Source organism: Nannobrachium achirus (assembly GCF_963921795.1).
Source record: "Nannobrachium achirus genome assembly, chromosome: 6".
Lineage (NCBI taxonomy): Eukaryota > Metazoa > Chordata > Actinopteri > Myctophiformes > Myctophidae > Nannobrachium > Nannobrachium achirus.
This window is the reverse complement of record NC_137815.1, coordinates 18,388,946-18,416,194: the sequence shown is the minus strand read 5'-3', so window position 1 is coordinate 18,416,194 and position 27,249 is coordinate 18,388,946. Positions and strand designations below refer to the sequence as shown.

Genomic DNA, 27,249 nt, shown 5'->3' with positions numbered 1-27,249 from the left:
ATGCAGATGGGTGAAGGCGTCTCTCTCCATTGGCTCCCTGCCTGATGATATCAGCAGCTCGTTAATGAATCCCAGAGCGTAACCATAGCAACAGGAGCCAAACTCCTCCTCTGAGAACCTGAGAGAGGAAATGAATGAATGATAGTCACATTTAATTCATACACATGAATTTGTATACATATTATAATTCATATATAAATTAATATATAAATATGAATGATATTAATATTTCAAACATATACACCAGGGGTCCTTGACCCCCCGGAGGGTCCCCAGCAGCAAAATGACTTCATATAGCATTGGTAGCGGTTTTATTTTATACTTGGGCTATTCAAAAATAGCAGATATGCAAGCTCACACAGCGTAGCATCGCAACACGCTGTGAGCTGGCATATCTGCTATTTTTTTTTAACACACCAGCGACACTACAATTATAATAACAGTGGTGAAAGATACAGTATATATTGATAGAGTTATAATAAGTGGGGGGGTGGCCGTTGGGAATGCGGTCGGGCGAGCCTCGTCTATAATAGCCAGACAACTATTCCACAATCTCCAAATGAAGCATTTGAAAACTCTGGGAGGCAACAGACTACAATAAACTGTCAGGTGGAAACCTCATAAGTCCATAACTGTTACTTTTCAGGATTAATATCAAATACAACAAAAGTAGCAGATCTGTATACTTTAGATGCTTTTGGGCGATGCTGTATTATAATCAAGTAGGGCGTTAATTTACAAGAAGAACAACATGTTTAAATATGGAGAGATACGAGTTTGTTTTTTTCAGCCCGACAGCAAGGATATATAATACTTATGGTTGTACCCATTGACCCAGTGCTTAGTGCAGTATCCATTACCATAGTACTGTGAGGCCAGTCTGTGATGTCAGTAAGGACTCTGACCCAGAGCAGTAAAGGATTAAGTGTCTTGCTCAGGGACTCTTCCACACATAGACCAGGCCAACCAAGGGTCCAATCAGGGGTGGACTGGGCATCTGGCATACCGGGCATTTGCCCGATGGGCCGACAATAAAAGTGAGCCTGTGGGTAATTTATTTTTATTTTTAATTATTTTAATCACTTTAGGATAATTACGCGTGATTCCTAAACCCACCAGGATTGAGTTAAGACCCGCCTCCTCTCGATAATCTTAAGTATGAAAGTGCCCATGAACATTAGTGCTGCTCGCTCAAGTGCAAAGTACCTACTACCTACTGATCCATTACAATAATACACGCAGCATAATAGGCCCAAAGCCATATCCAAACCATAACAATTTAACTGATAATCAGAGAGTTTTTATTTTGAGCACAGTAGTGACAAATTAATAGCTTTAGTGGAGAGGGCCAATCCTTCAGTAGCACCGGCCCACAGAGCAGAGAGACATCACATGATTGACCCACTGGCTTGTCTATCATCTGAATACTGGCCTATATCCCAATCATAGTCTACTGAGGCCCAGGAGTTCCACCCAAACATTTAACAGCATACAAGCCCAAAACATGCTGCTGCCTCGATGCATTGTGGGTTGTAGATCTTCTATGTTGGGTTCCGCGCCGGTTGTGCCGGTCTGGGCCAAGATGCCAGGGCCGAATTTCGGCCCTGGGTCGAACCAGAGACCTTCTCTGATTACCAGACAGCCCTTAGTCTCTGCCAGCTCAGCCACGGCCACCAGTTAGCACCATTGTGTGGACAGCCTTTGAATGTATTTATAGAATATGGTGCTAGCAGTATAAATACTGTAGATGGTGTTCTTCTGACAAATCAATCACAGCAGCACACTACACAGGATTACAGAAAAGTAAGGGGAGCTAGAGGAGAGGAGTGGATAGAAGAGAATATAAAAGAGAGGAGAGGAGAGGAGAGGAGAGGAGAGGAGAGGAGAGACCTTTCAGGTGTCCATCTGTCCCGGGAGGAGAACATGTCCAGCTGTCTGTCCCAGGTCTGTTTGAAGCTCAGACTGCCGTGGTTGCCGGGGACGACCAGGTGGTTGCCGGGGGCGACAAGAGGAACAATCACACAGTGTTCCCATCCGTCCTGCTGCCGCTGAACCCCAGACCTGGTATAACTGTACACCACACCTTTATAATATACATAATATTATTATTATTATTATAACTGTATACCACACCTAGAAACATAGTATAACTGGTTAATAAGCTTGATTCTGATTGGTCAATCGCTGAATTCAGCAGTGTGTTATTTCTCGATAATGACTACTGAGCTCAATAACAGACTGCTGTCTGATCAAAGGCTCAGAGCACCTGGCTGCGCTGCTTCATTTTAACAACACAACAGCTATGTAAACAAACGCACAATGTCATTTACAGCTAAACATTGCTCTCAAGAATGCCACTGTGCATTTGCTGGACGGACCTGGCATAAATTAATAGAATACTTTCATTACGGTAAGCCATGAAATACTTAGTTGTGGGCGAGCACACGTATGTTATCTTCATTATTTCTTTATATATCAGTCAAGTTCTCCACAAAACGTTGTACCGACAGTACAAAGGCAGGGCCTTTAGCCAATGAGGTCCAGCCAAAGGGTAGATCTTTGTGCCCATACATGGTGTTACATGCGAGCCCACACTTTTTCGTAGGAACAGTATTTCTAGTTTTGTTTGTTTTTGGTGAGAAATACACCACGATAGGGGGATTAAATCCCGACACAGAGCAAATGATCCCTTGCATACCAAACCCACTCAATATATACTGTATAATAGACATATTATAACTGTACCACACCTAGCATAATAATAAATATATGATATAACTGTAGCTATACAACCCTTAGAATATATAATAAATATATTATACTAGAGCCCGTAGCACTAGGTCAAGTGTTATGTGTTAAGGTGGAGTCTGAAGAGGTGCGAGGTGAGTCTTCAGATTACTGCGGAACATTGGGAGTCATTCTGCGGTTCTAACTATAATGACGTGTTTGTTCCACAGTTTGGGAGCCAGAGATGAGAAGAGCCTGGGACATGTGGAGGTATATACTATATATTATATACAAGTAAACGCACCATAATGGCAATTAGCGACCGCCAGGTCGACAGAGCTTCTAAAGACGTTGCTGCTTTCACGCTCACTGACATAGCTCTGAACCACTCACTGACACATAGCTCTGAACCACTCACTGACACATAGCTCTGAACCAGAACCACTCACTGACATATAGCTCTGAACCACTCACTGACATATAGCTCTGAACCACTCACTGACACATAGCTCTGAACCACTCACTGACACATAGCTCTGAACCACTCACTGACATATAGCTCTGAACCACTCACTGACATATAGCTCTGAACCACTCACTGACATATAGCTCTGAACCACTCACTGACACATAGCTCTGAACCACTCACTGACACATAGCTCTGAACCACTCACTGACACATAGCTCTGAACCACTCACTGACATATAGCTCTGAACCACTCACTGACATATAGCTCTGAACCACTCACTGACATATAGCTCTGAACCACTCACTGACATATAGCTCTGAACCACTCACTGACATATAGCTCTGAACCACTCACTGACACATAGCTCTGAACCACTCACTGACATATAGCTCTGAACCACTCACTGACATATAGCTCTGAACCACTCACTGACATATAGCTCTAAACCACTCACTGACATAGCTCTGTGCTGCCTCCCTGTGGCTTTCACAGACATGACAGGACAGGACATCAGCATGATGTGACTGACTGACTCACTCACTCATGGACAAGAGTTTGCGTTTTCATACTAACTGCGACCTGACATTCGCAATTATAATATGACACGCTTTATCCTCAGCATAACTATACCACTAGCACATCTGGATAATATTAGGGTTATAGTAAATATATCTACCAGTAGGCCTATACCTTTTTATAATTATAATCAGCTCATTGTAACTGACCACAGCACAATATTACACAACTTAAGAAAACACAACTTGCCACAGAACAGCTTAACTCGACACAAAATGACGACAATACAATATTACAATATGAAATACTTCCCATCACCTTTAGAGTTGGAGATTCCCACATGAAGCTCAGAGTCACTCCATTCACTAGAGAAGAAAACATTATTTTAATTCAGAACCATAATATAATGCACAACAGAACACAGAACAGAACACAACGTATAGGGGTGTCACGAAGATATAACGACACTAAAACTAACCCTAATCCTAACCCTAAAGTTTAGGGTCAGTTTAGGGCCTAAACCTAACCTCAGTAGCCGTGACGAGTAACTAACCTGCCGACACTAGTCGGAGCAGCGGCCCATCGGCATATTGAGCGGACCCCAACTGAAAGATCTAAAGCAGTGGTCCTCAAACATTTACATCTCAAGGAACCCCAAATGTATTTGCGCCCATCAGTGCATTTCTGAGATCACAAATCTTCCCTTATGGCTGGGGGGCCATAAGGGAAGATTTGTGATCTCAGAAATGTCAAAGATTCTTACATTTTGGGGGGGACTTCTTCCAAGATTTTTCCAAATGTTTTGAAAATAGCAGATCTACAAGCACCGCTGTACAATCATGACACCCCTAGGTCACAACACAACAAACCCGCACACAACACAAGTACACAAAACGACACACGATTGGGATTCATTCTGAGTTTAAAGAACAAGATTTCTTGATGAATTGAATACACATGAGGACCACAATGGAAACGAGCCCTCAGGGCTTTTTGTATATCCTTTTAGCACAGGGGTCAGCAACCTTTTTGACATGGAAGTCCATGTTTTCATTTTCATGATAGTCAGTGTGCCTTTTCCTTATCAACATTACGTTTGATCATGACACCTTGTCAAAATTGTCATGCAACTTCCAACTGATTTTGATTGTCCAATGGCTAATACATAATAAGCACCTTCTGTAATGATCATTACACTCAGAGCAATAACCCACCCTCCCAGTCTCCCACACCAGTCAAGAGTTAGAATGAATGTAGAATTATGTGCAGTGTGTCATTTGTATATAGATTTGAGGGGACTTAATTTAACTGACTTTAAACTTTTTGTAATATTTAATTTTAAAAGAAAATAAATAAATCTCTCTCACACACTTGTGCCAGTGTGCCAGTGACCATGCACCCCTCCCCTGTGCCAATGTTGGTACGTGTGCCTAAGGTTTTCCTGCCCTGTTTTAGCGTTATTGTATACTGTAACTGCTGGCCTAACTTTGTACTTTTTGCAAACTGTTAATAAAGTATTCAATCAGTGAATCAATCAAACAAACTACCACTACAATAACACAAACACAATTGTACAAGACAACACAATACACATAGTACAACACAACACAACACAACACAACACAACACAACACAACACAACACAACACAACACAACACAACAATATCTACAATAGGGCTGTCACGATTATGACATTTTACATGACGATTAATTGTCACTCAAATAATTGCGATTAACAATTTAGTTGTGTATTTGTCGTTGACAATTACATTTCTGTTTGGCTTTTAGGCTTTGAAGTTGCACATGGCAATCTTGACACATAACTTAAATATACAAAGAAATTACTGACATTGACAATGTTATACTTAAAAAAGTACATTGCTAGTGGAAATAGCCGATCTACAAGCTTGTAGATCTGCTATTTCCACTACTTTTTGAAAGTGTTTGAAACTATATTGGCCGAGTTTCCCAAAGCGATTTTAGCCCATCGTAGCTCACGTATGGTCGTAGAGACCAAGCCCCGACCGTCATGTTTCAGTGTTTACATGGGTTCGGGCAGAGCGACTTATTTAGCCCCCTACACCTACACCAACATTCAGATTTCACAAAGGGCTTAATAAAGTCTCACTCCTGTCTAAATACGGTACGGCATTCTATAATTACCCGTATCCTCTGTGTTCTTTAATAAGAAGCATTTCTATCTGATCGTGTTCTGTTTTCCCATGTATTTCCTGGCGTTCCCCATTGAGATAAACAGACAGTGATCGGATAAAAAGGCTGGGCTATGGGCGAAGGGGGATGGGCTAAAATCGCTTTGGGAAACCCGGTCAATAACATTTCTCAACATGGAAACAATTATGCAAAAATAATTATGATTACCTAAAATAATTGCGATTAGACGATCATGTAATAATTGTGACAGCCCTAATCTACAATACAAATAGCTAGAACACAGATCCAACTCAGATATGGTATAGGACAGTTCAGTACGTGAGTGCAGCAGGTCCATGTTGAGCGGCCAGCAGGAAGCAGCAGGGGCTGAGGTGTCCATTCCTGAAGGGAGAGTGGACTCTGACCGGAGCCTCCAGTAAGCCCAGGCTCAGGGGGTCCCCACACACTGGACACCTGCTGCTGCTGCTCGCTGTCCCCAAGGACCAGGTGTAGATGGTCCTTCCACAGTGTCTGAAGGTGATCATACTGCAGTCCGTCATGTGTCTGTGACAGGCAGTGCTCCTTGATCTATAGGAAGGAACACACAAAGGTGTGTGTGGGCGTGGTTAGTACACACAGGTCAATGATTTACTCGTAGACATAACTTATTTTATTGTGGGATTTCTTTTTTCCTTCTTCTGTGAGGTTGATTCTTTTTTCTTTTCTCTCTCTCCCATGTAATTTACATGATGTAAAGCAAATTTAAGTAAAACTGATATAGGCCTATCAGAGATAGTAGCCTTTTATTATTGTTATTATTATTTAATAACTTCACTCACTTTTGGGCCAGTCGGGCAGAAACCTTGTATGTCCAAAACTCTGTGTGCTACTTTTCATTGGTTATAAAACACACAGCCAGATATAAAAATATATATATATCTGTGACAGATATTTTTTATTTGTTTATCTGGCCCAGTGGGAATGGGCCTTTAGCTGCAAATTGCAACACTAGATTTGTTTTAATCTGATGAATCTAGGGTTGCAATACCTCCCATAGGGATTCAATGCATAAACCCCTTGTCTGTTAATGAATACTAATGGGCCAACACATAATTAATAAACCGCATATTGCTCGTTAAAGGAGTAGTTCACCCCCAAAATTACTTTTTACTATTGATTACTCATGCCATGGTGACTTCAGTTCAATAATACTTTTTTTTTGTATTTGTCGCATTCCTAAGACAAAGATGTGATTATAGTAAATTTTACCCACATTGATTCCGGATGGGGACCCAAATGCATGGCACTGGGTAGGGAAACCAGGGTAAATTTAATTTAATCGTTTTTTTTTGTCTTTGGAATGCGACAAATACAACAAAATATTATTGATCTTAAGTCACCATGGCGTGAGTAATCAATAGAATAAGTCAGGGGTCTTCAACAGGGGGTCCGGGACCCCTAGGGGGTCCTCAGAGTTACTACAGGGGGTCCTCCAAATCTTTGTCTCCTTTTTTATATTAATCACTTGAACCCTAGTGTCCATATTCTGAGAACTTTGGCCAAATATAGCAGAAGTAATAGCGGCTATTGTTGGCAAAGAGATTTGGTGCAAGGGGAAAAGTGGTTAAATATCTGAAAACACAAATTGACATGAAACCAAAATGCACAATGAAACTATATGGAATCTATGAAAATGTTGTGGGGGTCCCTGCTTCATCTCTCGCTCAACTAAGGGGTCCTTGGCCTGAAAACGTTGAAGACCCCTGGAATAAGTCATGTTGGCGGTGAACTACTCCTTTTAAAGGTACTTTTATCGTCTAATCAGGATTTTATGAACACCCAGAACAGATTTTAATTTGCTTGATTCAATATTTTTATATTTAATGTAAATGTTATCAGGCCCTCCAGGGCCTCTCCCCATACACACCCATTGTGACTTCAAACTAAAATTTTAACCATGATAGATTCATTAAAAACACCCATTATTTTTTCTTGTGACTCATACTACCCTCCTAAGGCCGTGTTTTTTCAATAACCTTTTTCATTTATTTTTAATAATTCTTTGGGAAAATGGAAGAAAAAAAATACAATAAGAAATTATTAAAAAATAAATGAAAAAAGGTATTGAAAAACATGGCCTGCTCACGTATTAGGAGGGTATTATGAGTAACCGGAAAAAATTATGGGTGTTTTTAATGAATCTATAAATGGAGTTTGAAGTTACAATGGGTATGGGAAGAGGCCTGGAGGGCCTGGTAACATTTACATGAAATATCTAAATATTGAATCAAGCAAATTAAAAACTTTTCAGGGTGTTCATAAAAGCCTGAATAGACAATAAAATTACCAAAAGTTCTTTTGAAAGTGAAATATCCCTTTAAATACAACACCACCACAGGGGCTTCAATTGGGTATGGCAGGGGTATGCAGCTGCCATACCCTGGGTCTAGGCGGGAAAATAAAAGTTACTTTTAAATGAATCTCTTTGTCTATCTCTTCATATTATTATGTTGTTAAATAAATTACAGTAAAATAACAGCAAATGCAAAATGTAACAAAATGGTCACTTTAACTCATTGCATGCCAGGCCCGATAGTCCCGAGATTATTTCAATGTCTTTCCCTGCCAGGCCCGATAGTCCCGAGAATTTCCGCCATTTTGAAAAAAAAAAAAAAAAGAAATTCAAAAAAAAAAAAAATTCAAAATTTTTTTTGGACCCCAAAAAATGTAGTAGGCATGATAGAAATCGCGAAATTGCATGTTTAACCCATAGAGCTATAATAATAATAGAGAGGGCAACTGATATCCCCGCCCGTCCACTTGCATTGAGTTGCTCACCCAGCGCATGAAGCGTACTTCCGCGTTTGAAACGCCTCTGAAACGTGACGTAGTGGGTCAACTATTTGGCCTCTTAGCCAATCACGACGGTCGGGGAGCGAGAAACGGGGAGGCGGGGGTAGCGGGGGGCTATCTGCCTCTGTTTGAATAGTTGACCCAACTGCAGTACCTCAAACGGCCACCATGTACTTTTTGCTTCAAAGCGCCCCCAGGGTTCTGGGGGCTTGGTTTAACCCCCATAGCAACCCCATCTATCAAACATGGCAGCCATCTTTGTTTACATTTTAGGAAAACATAATGGCTTGTATCTCATGAATGCCTGAACGGATTTCCATTCGGATTTTTTTGTTTGAAAGCTGTGAGCAATGTGGACACACGTGGTGCATTATCTAGGCATGGGTGTGCATGATCCGTGCACTATGAATTACATGGAAGTCTATGGAGACCAGAGGCACCATAGAGTACGAAGGTATTGTTAAATGGCGGGGAATGTGTTTTAACAAGGTATTATAATTATATTCTCCACTCTTGTATTCTCCCCATCTTGACAGAATGGTATATTCCCAGGTCCCGCAGGTCAGCTGCACAGGTGCAATGCATTATTGTTAATTGTAGCACAACATGCCAAGTTTTAGCTGCACTTGAACAACCGTTCCAGGCTGCCATATCCAGCCCAAGAAACCGTAGAAACGGGGGGGGGGGGGAATTAAATGTACTTCTTAAAATAAATGTATCATGCCTTTTGCGGCGTGCGTGCAAGACACCAGTCATGTTGCCATACCTTAGCTCTTTCTGAACTGACGCCACTGCGCCACCGGGGTGGTAGGAACGGAACCTTTCTCTGCAGAGCCTCGGTTTCTCTCCGGACTCATTGTGTGGGCGGAGCCAACGTGACAACATCCTCAGGCTGCTAGCAGTGCTAGCAGAGCTAGCTAAACAACATGAGCACCAAACAGATCACCTGCAGGTCAATGAACAAACACTAACCTTCCTAACGCTGGTTTACCTGTTCTGTGTGTCCGTGCGTGAGTTTGTGGGTCGTGCTCGTGTGTCGTGCGGGGTTGAATGGACGGCAGCCTGCTTAGCGGGAAGCTAACCATGCTAGCCTAGCAGCCGATGCTACATTTCCACTGCTAACCACAGAGGATCTCTGCTAACCAAGTTAGCATCACTGGGAGTTTAAAGCATGCTTGTTGTCAACAAAACACCTCGCCGTGGGGTTTTGTTTTCTGTGCAGTTAAACTAGTCGGTTTACTAGTGTGTGTGTGTGTGTGTGTGTGTGTGTGTGTGTGTGTGTGTGTGTGTGTGTGTGTGTGTGCACTTGCACAGCTTTGCATGTGATTATTAACTAGTTAAATGAATTAACTGTATTTAACACCACACCACGCTATAGATCAATTATTAACTAACTAGCACAACTATTCAGTATTCACCACTCATTTCCACATTAAAACAATCCTTTATTGTTGTGTGGGACTGATCTTGCAGATAAATGTGACGGATATTTGTAATAAATCAGTATGCATGCATAGTTTGTATGCAGTCTATCTAACAATGAATTAACCACATTGCTGGTGACCTTTTTTTGGGGCTTATGCGAAATATTAAAAAAAGAATCCGTCATTTTATTTTTCTTTGCTGATAGTTGCAGTCAGAGCTACAATGCAACGTGCTGTGAGCTTGTTTATGTGCTATTTGTTTGAACAGGACTTAAGTTGTTAATTAACATGTACTGTCTAGAAGCTAGTTAGCATTTTTTTAGGTTTTAGAAACGTTTTTTTACTGATTAGGTGCATGGTCTACCTATATTATTGTTTTTCTAGATTGATATTTTTATGCATTTGTTACACTGTTGTTAATGTACTGACATATTATCTAGCTTATTATAGTGATGTATTACCTGCTTATTGTAAGTCGCTTTGGATTAAAAGCATCTGCTAAATGCCTGAACTGTAAACTGTCTCTTTGTGTGTTTTTGTAAATGCAGCAAGAAATATATGAATGTGCGTCTGTATATACCTAATATATGGATGGATATATTAATGTACATACTTTGTGTGTGTGTGTGTGTGTGTGTGTGTGTGTGTGTGTGTGTGTGTGTGTGTGTGTGTAGATATTTCCTCCATGGGGTGTGCCGGGAGGGCAGCCGGTGTCTGTTCTCTCACGACCTGGCCAACAGTAAACCCTCCACCATCTGTAAATACTACCAGAGAGGAACCTGTGCTTATGGAGAACGCTGCAGGTGACAACCTCATATTATGCAAATATTACCGTGTGCTAAAGCTGGGCAATATATCGAAAATATGTTGCTATATCGAGGTATCGACATGCAAGGTATACATATCGTCACTGTCGGGCAGAGACCTCGTACCTCCAAGTTTCAAATTTCTACGTTTTTCCACGAAGTAAAGCCCTGCTTCATCAGACAAGGCTGTCGCACAAAAGTAGTGAAAACAGCAGATCTACAAGCACGAGGCGTTGTGTGCTTGTACAGTGATGTTAATAGGTTTTTAATGAAATGAGTCCCCAGGACCCACGAAGGGTCTTTCGGATGAGTCCCAGGGATATTTTATGGGTCCCACAAAAATTCAACGCGTCATGTCATTTTTGACAAAGTGCAGCATTTAACTTGAATTGGTTATTATATGGTTATGTTCATGTTACGTAGAAATGTGTCTGAAAGAAATGAACCACAATTCCAAATCTTACAATTTTAATACTTCCAAATAGTCATGTGACGGTTTGATTTTTTTTATACCGAACCGGTAATATCGGATGTTGACCACTTGGGGGCGCAGATAGAAGCTTTTACCGAGTCTTCATAATCAACAGCCACCTGTTATTTTATATACATCGATAATATATGGATCTTCTCAGTGAGATGATGTCTCCTGTTTGTACTGTTACTGCTTCTATGGAATGGCGTGCTTCTGTTTGCTCTGCTGTACAGAGAACCAGTGGACTGGGTCAAAAACAGTGGATTGGGTTGCTTGTAGATCGGCTACTTTTGTTTTGAACGGTTGATCCTAGAGGGACGTGCCACCCCTCTATGGATGCGGGAGGGCAAGGCACAGGCGGCCGCGGTGGTACGCTGCCCCGGCGGACCACCAAATGGACGGCGCTGCCACGAAAACGCTATAATCAATCAAACAGTTAGGCAGCCTAGGCTACATACATAGACTGTCTCAGATAGCATACATGCTAGGCTAGCTTGCTTCCTCCGTGTTGTAGTTGAGCCAATAAAGGTTATTTGACCATGTTCACCACGACGTTAATCGTCGCTATTGTTGTAAAGACGCGATGAAGACCTGTGTGGCTTCTAACACGTTATCCAATGTCCACCACATCTATAAACAATAGCGCGTGTACTGTATATCCAGTTGTTATTGAATGAAGGGGAAAGGAGGCGGGTCGCTGTCTGAGCAGTGAGCTGCAGTGTAGAGACGTGACGTCACGTTTCTGCTACACGTTCTGTGGGGGAACCCTTTTCGGTGTATCACCTAACACGCTGTGCCACTATGGTCAGAGAGCGGCCCGGTGCTACGCTAAAACTCAGGCACCCATTGAATTCTGTGACCAAGCGCAGTCGCACAAAATGGCGTCGTGGATTCAAAACACACACAGTCTTAGTTCTATCGTCTGTTTTAAGACTTTCTACGCGGATTTCATTTGTGTTAACGTAGGGTCAAGTAGCATGCCTTCACCCATGAACAATGGTGGCGTCTGTGGACTTTTTAAAATATTATTTTTTTCGCGACGTGGTAAATTATTTTAACGTGGACACCAATGGTCCATGGAGGCGATGCGTCCGTGGGACCCCAGAACAATGACGTGAATGCGTCTCTAGGCAACGTGAATGCGTCAGAGACGCGGGACGCGCACGTATTGACGTCACTGCTTGTAGATCGACTGTTTTCACGAACGGTTTTGGACATACAAGGTTTCCACCCGACAACGACGATATACATAAGACGGCTTGAAATGAGGTATCGATGTATGTGTCAAATTAATTAACAGACACACTATGCATGCACGTTGCAGATGCAAAAAAAGCAGTCCATCTGCAACTAGGTGTGGTTATTTCAATAAAACCTACCTAACCCTTCTATGTGTACTGTGCAGTGTGCATGCATGGATATGCTATTCACTATCTGGGTTAGGCAGGCAGTGGACCTAAAGCAGAAAAACCGAAATACATTTTAATGCAAAAATAATGCAGTTTTTACTAATATCGTGAGTAATATCGATATCGAGGTATTCAACAACGTTATGGAATATCAAGGGTTTTCCTAATATTGCCCAGCCTTACCGTGTGCTCATGGAGATTGAATATTGTTCACATTGAGCTTGAGTTTGAAGGTGATGAGTTGACTGTGTTTTAGTGTTCCTTGTATCAAATGAAATACTGCTGTTTATGGTACAAATATGATTGATAAATATACATTTTCATTATCATAATCAGTACTTCAAGCTTAACTATTTCAGAAGAAGATCAGCTCATTTCCATTTTCACAGACTGTCAAAGAGGCACATATGAAACACAATCCCTTGTCAAGTTCTGGGCAGTCGGACAGCATTCATTTTGCAAATACATATTTCTTTGAGAGTGATTTTTAAGAATTAGTAGCAAACCGGGCTAGGTTGGAGCCAGAAATTGACTTGAAATTGTGTCTGTCTACCGCAATAGCCAAGAATAGACAAACCGTGTGCAACTCATCAAAAAGAACGGAAACCATATCACCCGGTAGTTTGTTGGTCCGGGTGCTGTTCCCTGTTTCTCAATCAGTTGGAAAGCCATGCTCTAGGGGCAGTGGTTCCTAAAGTTTTTAGCTCAAGACCCAAAAGAGATGTTTGCCCGGGAGGCCGGGACCCAAACTAGTGAAAATAACAGATCTACAAGATGCATTGTGAGCTTGTAGATCAGTGTGTTTGTGGAAATTATTTGATGTGTTTCATATTATTTATCGAATACTTTTGGGGGGGAAAAAAAGGTTGGAATTGATGAAAATTTTAGATTTTCTTACTTTGAAACTTAAAAAAAAGGAGATAAAAAATAAGAATGTGATAGAAATTGGTCCGTGAACCAAAGATGGGTCCCAACCCACTGTTTAGTTTAGTTTATTTGCACATACATTTTTAAAACATGTAATAACAAACAAAAAGAAAAAAGAGCAATACTTTTAAATGAAAAGGAACAAAAAAACATGATGTGCCAGAAAGGTAAAAAAAAAAAAAAGTGGTGTTGAGTGGCCTTCCTAAAAGCTATCATCCAAGCTTAGAAAGTAAGACATTGGGAATATTCTATAATAATAATATTCATAATCATAATAGTAACAGACAGTGCTGTAGGGCCTTCCGTAGGCTCTCTAGACAGCCCTGTGTGTGTGGTGGATGAGCTAACGTTCTGAAGAGCTCTTCACTGTTGCGTTGCTAAAAATAACCCATTAGATCAGTGATCCTCAAACAGTGTGTTGGGAGCTGTGAGACAAGTGTGACATGGCATTTTGTGACAAGCAATCACACGTTATTATCGCAATAAATACAACTATACAAAGAATATATGAATTATCGTTGAATCTACTTTATTATTACTTTTATTTCCCCAATATAGAGGTAAATTCTATAGCCTAAATATAGGCTATATATGTGTGTGTGTGTGTCAGTCAGAGCGCCAGTGTGGAGGACTCCTATCACACTGTTTAACAGATGAAAGATCTAACGCAGAACAAACATGTTCAGTTGTGAGATGTGTGGTTGTTTTGAATCCCTCCTTGCATGTAAACGGTTTCCTCTCCGTGTCCAGATACGACCACATCAGACCCCCCGGGAGAGGGGGAGACGGAGAGAGGAGAGGAGGAGAACGAGACAGAGGAGCAGCAGCGGGCGACCAGTCTGTTCACGGAGGTTTGGGTGCGTTCGGTTCCATGGCCGGGTCCTCTGCACCGCCGCCACACGGCCGCCACGGACCAAAGAAACCTGTGGTGCTGCGAGACAGAGGTGGGGCCCACGAATCTGCTCTATTTACCTGTCTTATCTTCACGTATCTGACAACCAACCGGTGTTAGTTTTCGTGGCCTAAAACGATAACGAAAAACCTTTTCCCGCTGACGAAAACTAAATAAAAACTAAGCTATGATGACTAAAACTAAGACTAAATATATTGACAATCACAATTTTCGCCAACAAATAAAAACTAGACTAAAATGTTAGGGAGGGACGATTACAAGAGATCCAGTAGAACAAAAATACGTCATTTTGTTTAGGTTGCGCTCGGGTGCTGCGCTCTGAAAATAGCAGCTCTACAAGCTTGTACATTGGCTATGTTCAGCATGCAACCAAGTGTAAAATCAGCCATTGCGGTGTAGTCAAGGACCCACAACCCCAAAAGCTCAAGGAATAGGGGTGATACCTGTGATGTCTTGCCGTACTTTTTATTTCTGTTTTATCTATTAGTTTGGTCATTAAGGTCCACAGAATGACAGGCCTGCTCTGCCGGAAACATTGCGAAAAAAAAGTTATGGCCATTTGTATATTCACTGTCCCATCGACTTCCCTATACAGGAAAAGAAAAATATTTAAAAAAGAAAATAAATGTGCTTTAAGTAGCATGTGAGGGGTCAAACTAGGGGTTCTTCATGATTCTGAATCCATTGCAAGCATTTGTTTTGCATGAAAAACATTCCTAGGGCAAAATATTGGCCGCCCAAAACTGTGAAAAGTGAAGATTTTTTGATGACTCATCTCTTTTTACAATTTTTGGTGGCCAAAATTTAGCCCAAGGAATGTTTTTCATGCAAAACAAATGCTTGCAATGGATTCAGGATCATGAAGAACCCCTAGTTTGACCCCTCACATGCTACTTAAAGCAGATTTATTTTCTTTTTTAAATATTTGTAGTGGAGTCGATGGGACAGTGAATATACAAATGGCCATAACTTTTTTTCGCGATGTTTCCGGCAGAGCAGGCCTCTTTTTCTGTGGACCTTAATGACCAAACTAATAGATAAAACAGAAATAAAAAGTACGGCAGAACATCACAGGTCCTCTCCCATTATCAGGGACTGGGTCCCTGACTAGTGTCATCAAGGCCTGCCAAAAACACATTTTTGTTGACAAAATCAACTGTAGATTTAGTCTACTAAAACCTTATGATATTTAGTCGACTCGAACCTTTCAGATGACTAAAATATGACTAAAACTAAATTAAATGTAAAAAGATTTTCTTTGTCAAAACTCAAAATGCCAACGTGTGTGTGTGTGTGTGTGTGTGTGTGTGTGTGTGCGTGCGTGTGCGTGCGTGCAGCTCTGGTGAGAGATGGTGGTCCAGTGGATGGCAACCCTTCAGATCGCTACCAGCCCAACAGAACTCCTCAGTCCTACCTGGATGCTATCACTACTGGCCTGGAGGACACTGGAAACAGTCAGTACACACACACACACACACACACACACACACACACACACACACACACACACACACACACACACACACACACACTAGGCCCTAGTTGTTTGACAATCCCTGCACTAGGGCATTCACCAAATATTCAAATATCAAATCACTATTCGACGTTGTTCACCGAAGTCGAATATTCGCTTATTTTTTTTATTTTTTTATTGTTTTCTCTTTAAAAAATATATAGTTTATAAAGCTTGGCTAGATGGGAAGTCATAAGAATGAGCTGTCAATGCCCCTGGTGGATGGATTTGTTAATGCTCTATACCAGGGGTTCTCAAACCTTTTTAGGCCGTGACCCCCGAAATAATATGAACTGGGGACCCCCACCCTGACAAGCACTCGGTTTCACAGACAAATATTGTGAAAATAGCAGATCCTGTGCGCATGTAGATCGGCTATTTTCACAATGTCCGCCTCTTGCTTACTTAACTCATTCCCTGCTAGGCCCGATAGTCCCGAGAATATGCTAATGTCCCTCCCCGCCAGGCCAGATAGTCCCGAGAATTTCCTGTTTTTGAACCCCAAAAAATGTAGTAGGCATGATAGCAATCGCGAAATTGCATGTTTAACCCCCATAGCAACCCCATCTTTCAAACATGGCAGCCATCTTTGTTTACATTTTAGGAAAACATAATGGCTGCTAGTTCATGAATGCCTGAACGGATTTCCATTCGGATTTTTTTGTTTGAAAGCTGTGAGCAATGTGGACACACGTGGTGCATGATCTAGGCATGGGTGTGCATGATCCGTTCACTATGTATTACATGGAAGTCTATGGAGACGAATGGCATATGGGAGTTCGAAGGTATTTTCAAAAGACGGGGAATGTGTTAATATTTGCCAGTTTGGCCAGTCCTGTCGAATATTCGACTATTCGAATACTTTGAGGTTGAATAATTCGAATACTAAAAATCACTATTCGTGAATGCCCTAACACACACACACACAATCATGTAACACTGTGACATATTGATGAAACATCTGGGAACATTTAGTTTGACTGATAAAATATCAATTTGTTTCTGTGTGTTCCCAGGTGGGGGTGCGTACCCCTCCAGCGTGGCCCCAGGCCTGTGCCCCTACGCGGCGGCGGGCCACTGTCAGTACGGCAGCACATGTCCCTACCTCCACGGAGACCTGTGTGACATCTGCAGGCTGCAGGTCCTCCACCCCCACGACGCCGAGCAGAGAACCTCTCACCAGAAGGTTAGTTCACAGTAACAGCCGCTCACTCATGTCGTCCTCGTCTCGGACGACAAAGCAAACGAGGACGGAGCTGATGTGTGAGTGGCGGGAGCTGATGTGTGAGCGGGAGCTGGCGAGTGAGGACGGGGAGCTAGCGATTGAGGACGGGCTGTGAGGAAGACAAACGGACGGGAAGACATTCTCAACCCCACTGCATCTCACGCAGTTACTGAGGTTAAGGTTAGGGTTTGGGCTTTGGGGTAGAGTTAGGTGGACGTTAGAATCCACGTTGTCAAAGAAAAAAGCACCAAAAAAAAAGTGGGCTTCCACATTGTCAAAGATAAATTCACCAAAAAAAGTAGGCTTCGTTAGCCAGGTTTGCTAGCTCAGTCCGTAGGGCAGCATGGCTATAGATCACCACGGCTGGGGTTCGCTTCCCATCCACGGAGCTGAATATTCGAGTCAGCATGTGTCGGCGCATGCGCACAACACGCGTCCGCCGTCCGTAAAGCCGTCCGGACGAGGAGAAAGAGCGGCTGTCTCTCTTAGTTCAGGTCTTCCACCCTCACGACGCAGAGCAGAGAACCTCTCACCAGAATGCTGGTTTCTGCTGCCCACACATCGCTGCTGTCCAGTGGAAACCTCTTATCTCCATAATAACTTAATTAATTCACAACTACTATCATATTAAAGTGTTAAACAAAAGCATCAACAGTAGCAAATCCACAAGCTCGAAATGCGGCACGGAGCGACGCGGTGCGTTTTAAGCTTTTAGATTAGAATTTGAATCCTCGAAAGTATTTTTTGTCTTCACCCCGATATAGACGATGTGAAATGTGATAGGAGACTAGGGATGCTACAATTACTTCACTTGGATGGTCGGGTACCAAAATGCGGTTCCTCCACGTCAGAATGGCAGATTTGGCTGTGATGTTATGTTACACTGATCCACTGCCCTGTCTGTTTACAGATGTTATGTTGCTCTTATCCAATCACCTGTCTGTTTACAGATGTTATGTTGCACTGATCCAATGCCCTGTCTGTTTACAGATGTGTATGTTGGCGTTTGAAGCGGACATGGAGAGAGCGTTTGCGGTTCAGCTGAGCCAAGACAAGGTGGGTCTAACTCTAACCCCTGGCCTTTACTCTATATCCTCTCTGATGTTCTTTTATTTATTTGGACGGGACAGCGCACAATATTGATGAACAATGCTTACAAAATGTAAATGTATAAATAAAAAAAACACAGGTAGCATTGGATTATGTATTGTTCTATCATGGTTCTAGGTGTGTCCTATCTGTATGGAGGAAGTCTAGTGTAGTATTTGTTCCATCATGGTTCTAGGTGTGTTCTATCTGTATGGAGGTGGTATTATAAGGTTCTGTCATGGTTCTAGGTGTGTTCTATCTGTATGGAGGTGGTATTATAAGGTTCTGTCATGGTTCTAGGTGTGTTCTATCTGTATGGAGGTGGTATTATAAGGTTCTATATCATGGTTCTAGGTGTGTTCTATCTGTATGGAGGTGGTATTATAAGGTTCTGTCATGGTTCTAGGTGTGTTCTATCTGTATGGAGGTGGTATTATAAGGTTCTGTCATGGTTCTAGGTGTGTTCTATCTGTATGGAGGTGGTATTATAAGGTTCTGTCATGGTTCTAGGTGTGTTCTATCTGTATGGAGGTGGTATTATAAGGTTCTGTCATGGTTCTAGGTGTGTTCTATCTGTATGGAGGTGGTATTATAAGGTTCTGTCATGGTTCCAGGTGTGTTCTATCTGTATGGAGGTGGTATTATAAGGTTCTGTCATGGTTCTAGGTGTGTTCTATCTGTATGGAGGTGGTATTATAAGGTTCTGTCATGGTTCTAGGTGTGTTCTATCTGTATGGAGGTGGTATTATAAGGTTCTATATCATGGTTCTAGGTGTGTTCTATCTGTATGGAGGTGGTATTATAAGGTTCTGTCATGGTTCTAGGTGTGTTCTATCTGTATGGAGGTGGTATTATAAGGTTCTGTCATGGTTCTAGGTGTGTTCTATCTGTATGGAGGTGGTATTATAAGGTTCTGTCATGGTTCTAGGTGTGTTCTATCTGTATGGAGGTGGTATTATAAGGTTCTGTCATGGTTCTAGGTGTGTTCTATCTGTATGGAGGTGGTATTATAAGGTTCTATATCATGGTTCTAGGTGTGTTCTATCTGTATGGAGGTGGTATTATAAGGTTCTGTCATGGTTCTAGGTGTGTTCTATCTGTATGGAGGTGGTATTATAAGGTTCTGTCATGGTTCTAGGTGTGTTCTATCTGTATGGAGGTGGTATTATAAGGTTCTGTCATGGTTCTAGGTGTGTTCTATCTGTATGGAGGTGGTATTATAAGGTTCTGTCATGGTTCTAGGTGTGTTCTATCTGTATGGAGGTGGTATTATAAGGTTCTGTCATGGTTCCAGGTGTGTTCTATCTGTATGGAGGTGGTATTATAAGGTTCTGTCATGGTTCTAGGTGTGTTCTATCTGTATGGAGGTGGTATTATAAGGTTCTGTCATGGTTCTAGGTGTGTTCTATCTGTATGGAGGTGGTATTATAAGGTTCCATCATGGTTCTAGGTGTGTTCTATCTGTATGGAGGTGGTATTATAAGGTTCTGTCATGGTTCTAGGTGTGTTCTATCTGTATGGAGGTGGTATTATAAGGTTCTGTCATGGTTCTAGGTGTGTTCTATCTGTATGGAGGTGGTATTATAAGGTTCTATGTGTGTTCTATCTGTATGGAGGTGGTATTATAAGGTTCTATGTGTGTTCTATCTGTATGGAGGTGGTATTATAAGGTTCTGTCATGGTTCTAGGTGTGTTCTATCTGTATGGAGGTGGTCCTGGAGAAGGCGGTTCCGTCAGAGAGGCGGTTTGGGATTCTGTCCTCGTGTTGCCATAGTTACTGCCTGGCCTGCATTCGGCAGTGGCGCTGTGCCAAACAGTTTGACAACAAGATCATCAAGTAAGTCTGTGGGCTTTGATCTTGATTGATTGATTAATGACTCCAGAGAGTGCAGGGTGGTGTCATTAATCTCTGTCTGTCTGCAGGTCGTGTCCAGAGTGTCGGGTGGTGTCAGAGTTTGTGATTCCATCACTCTACTGGGTGGAGGACCAGGGCGAGAAGGACAGACTGATACAGCACTTTAAGTCTGGAGTCAGGTCAGTGTGTCTGTCTAACTTCTGTAGCTGCTAGTGTCCTGCATAGGTACTTGTTCTGCTGCTGCCCTGCATTCATCACATCCAGCTTGGAAACAGATCGTATATATCGTGATACAATTGGGGGAGCCTTGTAAAAAAAAAAATCCTGTTTAATCGTTAATACAGAGATTCATTGCAGAATTCAATTTAAACCTGCATTTTGGTCTAAATCAGTAGTTCTCAAACTGTAAAATGTCAAGGTCTCCATTTAACTCTGACAGTATACAAATTATTTGGTTTCATTTGTATACTGTCAGAGTTACATACTTATAAAGTTCAATTTAGACCTCCCAAAAGGAAAGTAACTTGAAAATTAACCATAAAAACCAACGTGAAAAATAATCGTGATAAAATCGTGTATCGTGATACAGCTTGGGAAAATATCGTGATATTGTATTTTTCCATATCGCCCACCCCTAGTTCTAAGTGAAAGAAAATACTATAGCAAAAAAAAAGGACATACTTGGATTACATCTACTCAGATTACTTTTATTCTGAGCCTCCGAAATAAGGTAAAATCATTAAAACAAAGCACTTATTGATTCTTGGTTTCATCGTGGGCACCCAGTGTGTGGAGACATGTAGAGCTCAAGATACTACCAGAATTGTCACAGGCACACTTCAAAAAGACTTTTCCCGGTGAACCTAAGCGCAACGGTGGGGGCTGCGATGGGCAAGGAGGGTCGCGAGCTTATGAGAAACAACTAAAATAAGACCTTAAAACCTGGCGAAAACAGTTGCGTGCATTTGCACAAGATGATGATAAAGGAAATCATTAAATGGAAAACATTCAATTAACTTCTGAAAATCCTACTAAGCCTTAAAACCTGGCGAAAACAGTTGCTTGCATTAGCGCATTTAAAACATTAAATTAACTTCTGAAAATGCTTCTAATCTAAGCCTAAACTAACCTACTATAGTAGAACCGTGATCTTACCACATGTGACTAATTGTGGTTGTAAACAATAACACAGACAATATAAATCCTTATTAGTCTAGTAGTGGGAAGAAGGGGTTATCAATCATCATGGCCCCAAATAACTTTTAAATATCTTACAATTGGCGACGAGTCTCTTACGAAATTGGCAAGAGTGCCTCTCAATACATAAAGCTATATAACCTCTCCATCATCGGCAGTGTGTTCCCCACACTCCCGCGCCCCCACCGTTGCGCTCAGGTTCACCGGGAAAACCGCGTTCGCATCTGACCTATGTTGTGGTGTCCTGTGTGTCCACAGTAAGAAGGCGTGTCGGTACTTTGACCAGGGGCGTGGTTCGTGTCCGTTTGGAGGGAAGTGTCTGTACCTCCATGCGTACCCAGACGGGACCAAGGCCCAGCCCGACCGACCCAGGAAGCAGCTGAGCTCAGAGGGCAACGTGAGGGTGAGAAACTCTGTCTGGGACTGCTTTCACTCATTCTCTCAATAAGATTAAAGAGAATTAGAATGTGTCAAAATAGACAATAGAACACATCTTCTGGAGAAAGGAAACAATATAATCAAAAGGCATACAAAAGACCTTGGGTCCAGGCACTCGGGTGGGTTTGATCATTTTGTATTGAATTTCTTTCATGTCTCTTGCCCAGAGGTCTTCAACAGGGGTTCTTCTAATAGTTGGCTGTATGTAGAACAGTAAGATAACATAGGTTTAGACAATATAATTGTTTAAAACTCCTGTCACGTTGGTTCACACACTGCAGATTGGGACTTGGCCTAACAGAAAAAAACCTTGTTTTTGCTTTAATCCCTGAGAACGGTGTATTTGTATTCTATGACAGAGTAGACATTCAAAAACATCCAGGACATTTCCTTGCTGTCAGGAAGAAACCTCTTAACTCCATATTCTAACTTTGTGTTTCCTCGTAAACTATTTGATCTACAAGCCTCTACATGTGTTTTGAGCTTGCAGATCTGTTCCTATTTGCTGTTTTTGAATTTGAAACCATGAAAAGCAACAGCTTTGCACCTGACAGAGACGATTTCCAACCTGCTGTTTTTTCTGTGGTGTAGTTTTTGAACAGCGTGTTTTTCTGTGGTGTAGTTTCTGAACAGCGTGTTTTTCTGTGGTGTAGTTTCTGAACAGCGTGTTTTTCTGTGGTGTAGTTTCTGAACAGCGTGCGTCTGTGGGACTTCATCGAGGAGCGCGAGCAGAGGTCGGCCGCGCTGCCACCGTCGCACGATGACGAAGTCACAGAGCTGAGGGAACTCTTCATGCAAATGTCAGGACCGAGCGACGGCAGCGAAGACACGCCCACCGGAACCCAGTAGACGGACGGACGGACTGATGGACGGACGGAAGGAAGGACGGACGGACGGACGGACGGACGGACGGACGGACGGACGGACGGACGGACTGATTGACTGACTGACTGACTGATGACTACGTGACTGACCTATTAGACGGACGGATGGACGGATGGACGGAGAGAGGACGGACAGACTAAATAATAAACACTAATTGACAGGCAGACAGACTCACTAATACAGGGGTTCTCAACCTGTGGGTCGGAACCCCCAGGGGGTCCCCAGATGCTATTTTCACAATTTCTGCCTCTAATATTTGACAATTTGGCTAATGTTTAATTTGTCACTTTAGAAATGTGCAGTTACCCTCGATATACGTAAAACTTTAAATATTGGTTTGTTCACTGTTGAGAGAGAGAAAACAATGTTGCCCATTTTCAGCCTTTAGATCAACTAGACTGCATCCATCCATAGTGTGTACACAGTTGTCTGTCTGTCTGTCTGACCTCTTCTCTGTCTGTCTGTCTGTCTGTCTGTCTGTCTGTCTGTCTGTCTGTCTGTCTGTCTAACCTGACTGTCTGTCTTAGACCAGCGTCAACATGAAGTCTTCTCAGGCTTGAGTCCGCGTAACCATGACGACTTTTTTGACTCGGTGGGTTGGGTCAGGGTGCGATCCCATTGGTTCTGGACTGCTGTCCGTCATTGAGATCAGTGATGTCATAGAGCTGTGGTTCTCAACCTGCGGTTCGGGGACCACCGGGGGTCTCTGAGGAGTTAGCGACAAAGATGGTTAAAAAAAAAACATATCGAACTGGGGGTCCTTGAAGGGAAAAGGGTTGAGAATCACTGTCGCGACGGCACTGTCATAGACCAGTGGTTCTCAACATGGGGGTCGGGACCCCCAGGAGGGTCCCCGAATTATTTTGAGGGGTCCCCAGATGATTAGCTTAATGTGCAACATTGTTTTCTCTCTCAACACTAAACAAACCAACATACAGTACAAGTGTATACACAGGGTATCTGCACATTTCTAAAGCGACAATGTAAGGACTTTTAAGACCTTTTTTAATACCTCTAAATGACAAATTAAACATTGGCCAAATTGTCAAATATTCGAGGCAGAAGTTGCAAGGCATTGTGAGCTTGTAGATCTGCTGTTTTCACAATAGAACCGTGTTAAACAAAATGTAATGCCTCAACTCTTCCAACTCCCAAGTAGTGCTCTTCAGGGTGGGGGGTCCCCAGTTCAACTATGACTATTTGGGGGGGTCCCCAGTTAGATTATTTTGGGGGTCGCGGCCTGAAGTTGAGAACCACTGATTTAGACATCAATGATGTCATAGAGCCTCGCTGTGATCTCGCTCTCTCTATTGAAGGTGGGCGATCAACAGTCCGAGCAGATCTGTAAATAATGTGAATAATAACAGGAAGTGGCATAACTGTCTTCACATTGTCAAAGGATTCGATTTTTAAATGTGCGATTAATTGCAAAGTTTCTGTAATTATCGGCGATATTTATTAAATCACGGCGGTCGATTATGTTGCTTTGAAGAGCAGAGTGTGTGTCTCCGGTGCAAGGTCCAAGTTGAACCTTCTCAGAGATCTTACATCTGAGACGGGGTCTTCAACAGGGGGTCCGGGACCCCTAGGGGGTCCTCAGAGTTACTACAGGGGGGGCCGCCAAATCTTTGTGATAGGATCATTCTTGAACCCTCGCATCCCTATTCTGAGGAGAACTTTAGCCAAATAATGCAGATCTACAAGCTATCAACGCCAAGGCGTTGATAGCTTGTTGATCGGCTATTTTCGGCAAATAGGTTTGGTGTAGAGGTAAAAAAAAAAGAGCAGACCAAGTACATATTGAAAGCTCAAGTTAACTAAAAACATGAATCCAACATAGACTGATGACAGTGCTGTCAAACAAGGCTATGAATCTATCTATGAAAATCTGCATCACACATTTATACAACATGTAGAGGGGGTCCCTGCTTCATCTCTCTCTCAGCTAAGGGGTCCTTGGCCTGAAAACGTTGAAGACCCCTTATCTAATAAGATGTAATTAGAGTACACGTCACGTAGATTTTCCCCTCCCATCACTCATCTGTTTGTTTACACCAGTGGTTCTCAAAGTGCGGTCCAGGGACCCCTCCTGAGGTCCTCCAGAGAGAGTATACACGGGCTGTGGCAGGCGGTATGGATCTTTTGTTATTGTGGTAATAAATCACTCTTTACCGGCGGTATCGTCTCCCCGAAAAAAGTTGTTTTGAATGAAATAAAAAATGAATGAATTCATAAATTAATAATAAAGAAATGTATTAATAATCGCGGTTATGAGCTGACACCGCGGTATACATTACACCACCGCGGTATTGCGGTCCTTGCACCCAGGCCTAGTATAGAGCATCGGGAGAGTGTTTTCTGCTGGTGTTTCAGTCCGAGTGTATCAAAGGGTGCGTTCAGAAATGCGCACCGGGTGTGTGCTCAGTGTAGTGAGTGCCTAAAGTTTAGGCACTGAACCCAACCCTAATCCTAACCCTAACCTCAGTAAAACTATGCCTAAAACCAACCCTAACCCTAACCTCAGTAAAACCAGAACCGGTGCGCATTTCCGAACGCACCCTTGATACACTCGGACTGAAACACCAGCAGAAAACAGTCTCCCATAGGGCATCGCAGTGACGTGTCGGAAGTAAACAGCCCATTCATTTTCATCATAGGGTTTTTCATTATCAGCCACAAACCTGACAGCAAACTGTTTGAGGAGCACTGGTCTGACCACAGGTCCCTAGAACGCTGCCGTTTAAGACCCCAAAAGACAGAAATGAGATTGTTGAAAAAAAAAGAAAAGAAAATGAATCTGTTCTTCATTTTTAAATGAACTGCATGTGTCTCATTGTTTTATCCAGACAGAACTTTGACCGGACACATGAGTGTGTGTGTGAGTGTGTGTGTGTGCGCGCTGCATAATGACATGTCAAAAGAAATAAAAAAAATCTGTGAATCTGCAGTGAACTGTACCGATAGAAGTAAACCTGATGTGTGTGTGTGTGTGTGTGTGTGTACATAAAGTGAGTGGAGAAATGCCCAATGCTGTCAATGTTACTACGGTTTGACGGTCCACAATGCATTGCTGCTGTTGCGTGAACAGTGACTGTGCATCAGACCATCTCAAACCGTCATGATGTGAATAATGAAACACTTTGACGGACGAGAACGCAGCCTCCTCCCAACGTTAAAACTCCGTTATGTGAATAGAAACACTTTGACCGCTGAGGATGCACTGAGCGTCCTCTGAACGTAAAAACAAACAAACAAAAAACCATCTTGTTACAGTATGTGAATAAAACATTTTGACATGAAGATGCAGTGTCCTCTGAACGTTGCTGTTTACACCCAATAAAAGCAATCTACAGACGTTGGCCATCCAGACATTTATTTGGGCTTCAGCACCCAGAGTTATCTAAAGCAGGGGACTTCAACAGGGGGTCCGGGACCCCTAGGGGGGTCCTCAGAGTTAATACAGGGGGTCCTCCAAATCTTTGAGTGATGGAAACTTTTTTTCCCTCCTTTTTTTATATTAACTACTTGAACCATTAGTGTCCATATTCTGAGAACTTTAGCCAAAAATAGCAGATCTACAAGCTCAACGCCTCGCAGTAGATCGGCTATTTTCGGCAAAGAGCTTTGGTGTAGAGGGGGAAAAAGAGCAGACTAAGTACAGAGTTTATTAAGTATTGACGGTTCAAGTGGTTACATCTGAAAACACAAATTGACATGAATCCAAAATACACTGATAATTCCCTGCTTCATCTCTCTCTCAACTAAGGGGTCCCTTGGCCTGAAAACGTTGAAGACCCCTGATCTATTTTTTTTTTAAACATAATACTGTATTGTAGTATCTAGGCATTCTTTATAATGTACTCAGAGACACACGTTTAATTATACAAAACCCAAAGTGCTTAATAGTTTCCATGTCTGTTTAATAATATAGCCTAATATTATCCAGAGTCTACATGTTAGTAATCATACTCTCTACACATTTAAATAAATATATACAGATCCTTCTCATAAAACCTTAATATTGTGTAAAAATTCATTACCAGCAATACAATGCAACGCTGGTTTTGCCCACACTGTTTTATCAGAGTCAACATAGCCATCTATCCGAAGGTTTTAGAGCACTTTGTGCTTTCGTGTGTTGACAAGCTTTATGCAGATGATGATTTCCTTTAGCCAGAAGCACTTGGCACCTGCCCACTGAGCCAAAACTACTAGTAACTGGTGTACTGAGTCTGACCATGGTATTAAACTACTAGTAACTGGTGTACTGACTATGGTATTAAACTACTAGTAACTGGTGTATTGACCGTGGTATTAAACTACTAGTAACTGGTGTACTGACCATGGTATTAAACTACTAGTAACTGGTGTATTGACC

The 27,249-nt window shown here is 42.2% G+C and overlaps 2 protein-coding genes across 2 annotated transcripts in view; one reads left to right on the top strand and one right to left on the bottom strand.

The window, feature by feature from the left end:
• Positions 1 to 6,425, bottom strand: part of mkrn2os.1 (MKRN2 opposite strand, tandem duplicate 1) — a gene marked incomplete at both ends in the record, with an annotated part of 6,506 nt that extends 81 nt beyond the window's left edge. The window contains 4 exons of the mRNA XM_080727997.1: positions 1 to 118; positions 1,891 to 2,083; positions 5,258 to 5,262; positions 6,205 to 6,425. The exon at positions 1 to 118 is cut by the window's left edge and continues 81 nt beyond it. Coding sequence (XP_080584123.1) covers positions 1 to 118; positions 1,891 to 2,083; positions 5,258 to 5,262; positions 6,205 to 6,425 — 537 coding nt within the window. The remainder of the gene's footprint in view (positions 119 to 1,890; positions 2,084 to 5,257; positions 5,263 to 6,204) is intronic.
• Positions 6,426 to 9,581: 3,156 nt separating this feature from the next.
• mkrn2 (makorin, ring finger protein, 2) lies at positions 9,582 to 25,661 on the top strand. Its single transcript, XM_080727400.1, has 10 exons — positions 9,582 to 9,670; positions 10,817 to 10,945; positions 14,507 to 14,700; positions 16,007 to 16,123; positions 17,199 to 17,368; positions 18,398 to 18,463; positions 20,185 to 20,333; positions 20,420 to 20,530; positions 21,807 to 21,951; positions 22,671 to 25,661. Exons 1-10 carry the CDS (start codon positions 9,645 to 9,647, stop codon positions 22,833 to 22,835), a joined length of 1,272 nt encoding a protein of 423 aa, XP_080583526.1. The 5' UTR covers positions 9,582 to 9,644; the 3' UTR covers positions 22,836 to 25,661.
• The last annotated feature ends 1,588 nt before the right edge of the window (positions 25,662 to 27,249 follow it).

What these genes read in the sequence shown, in the direction of transcription:
- mkrn2 (XM_080727400.1), top strand. Translation starts at nt 9,645, where the DNA reads ATGAGCACCAAACAGATCACCTGCAG. An exon ending in ACCAAACAGATCACCTGCAG is followed by an intron (nt 9,671 to 10,816) that starts GTCAATGAACAA and finishes GTGTGTGTGTAG; the next exon opens with ATATTTCCTCCATGGGGTGT. An exon ending in TGTGGTGCTGCGAGACAGAG is followed by an intron (nt 14,701 to 16,006) that starts GTGGGGCCCACG and finishes GCGTGCGTGCAG; the next exon opens with CTCTGGTGAGAGATGGTGGT.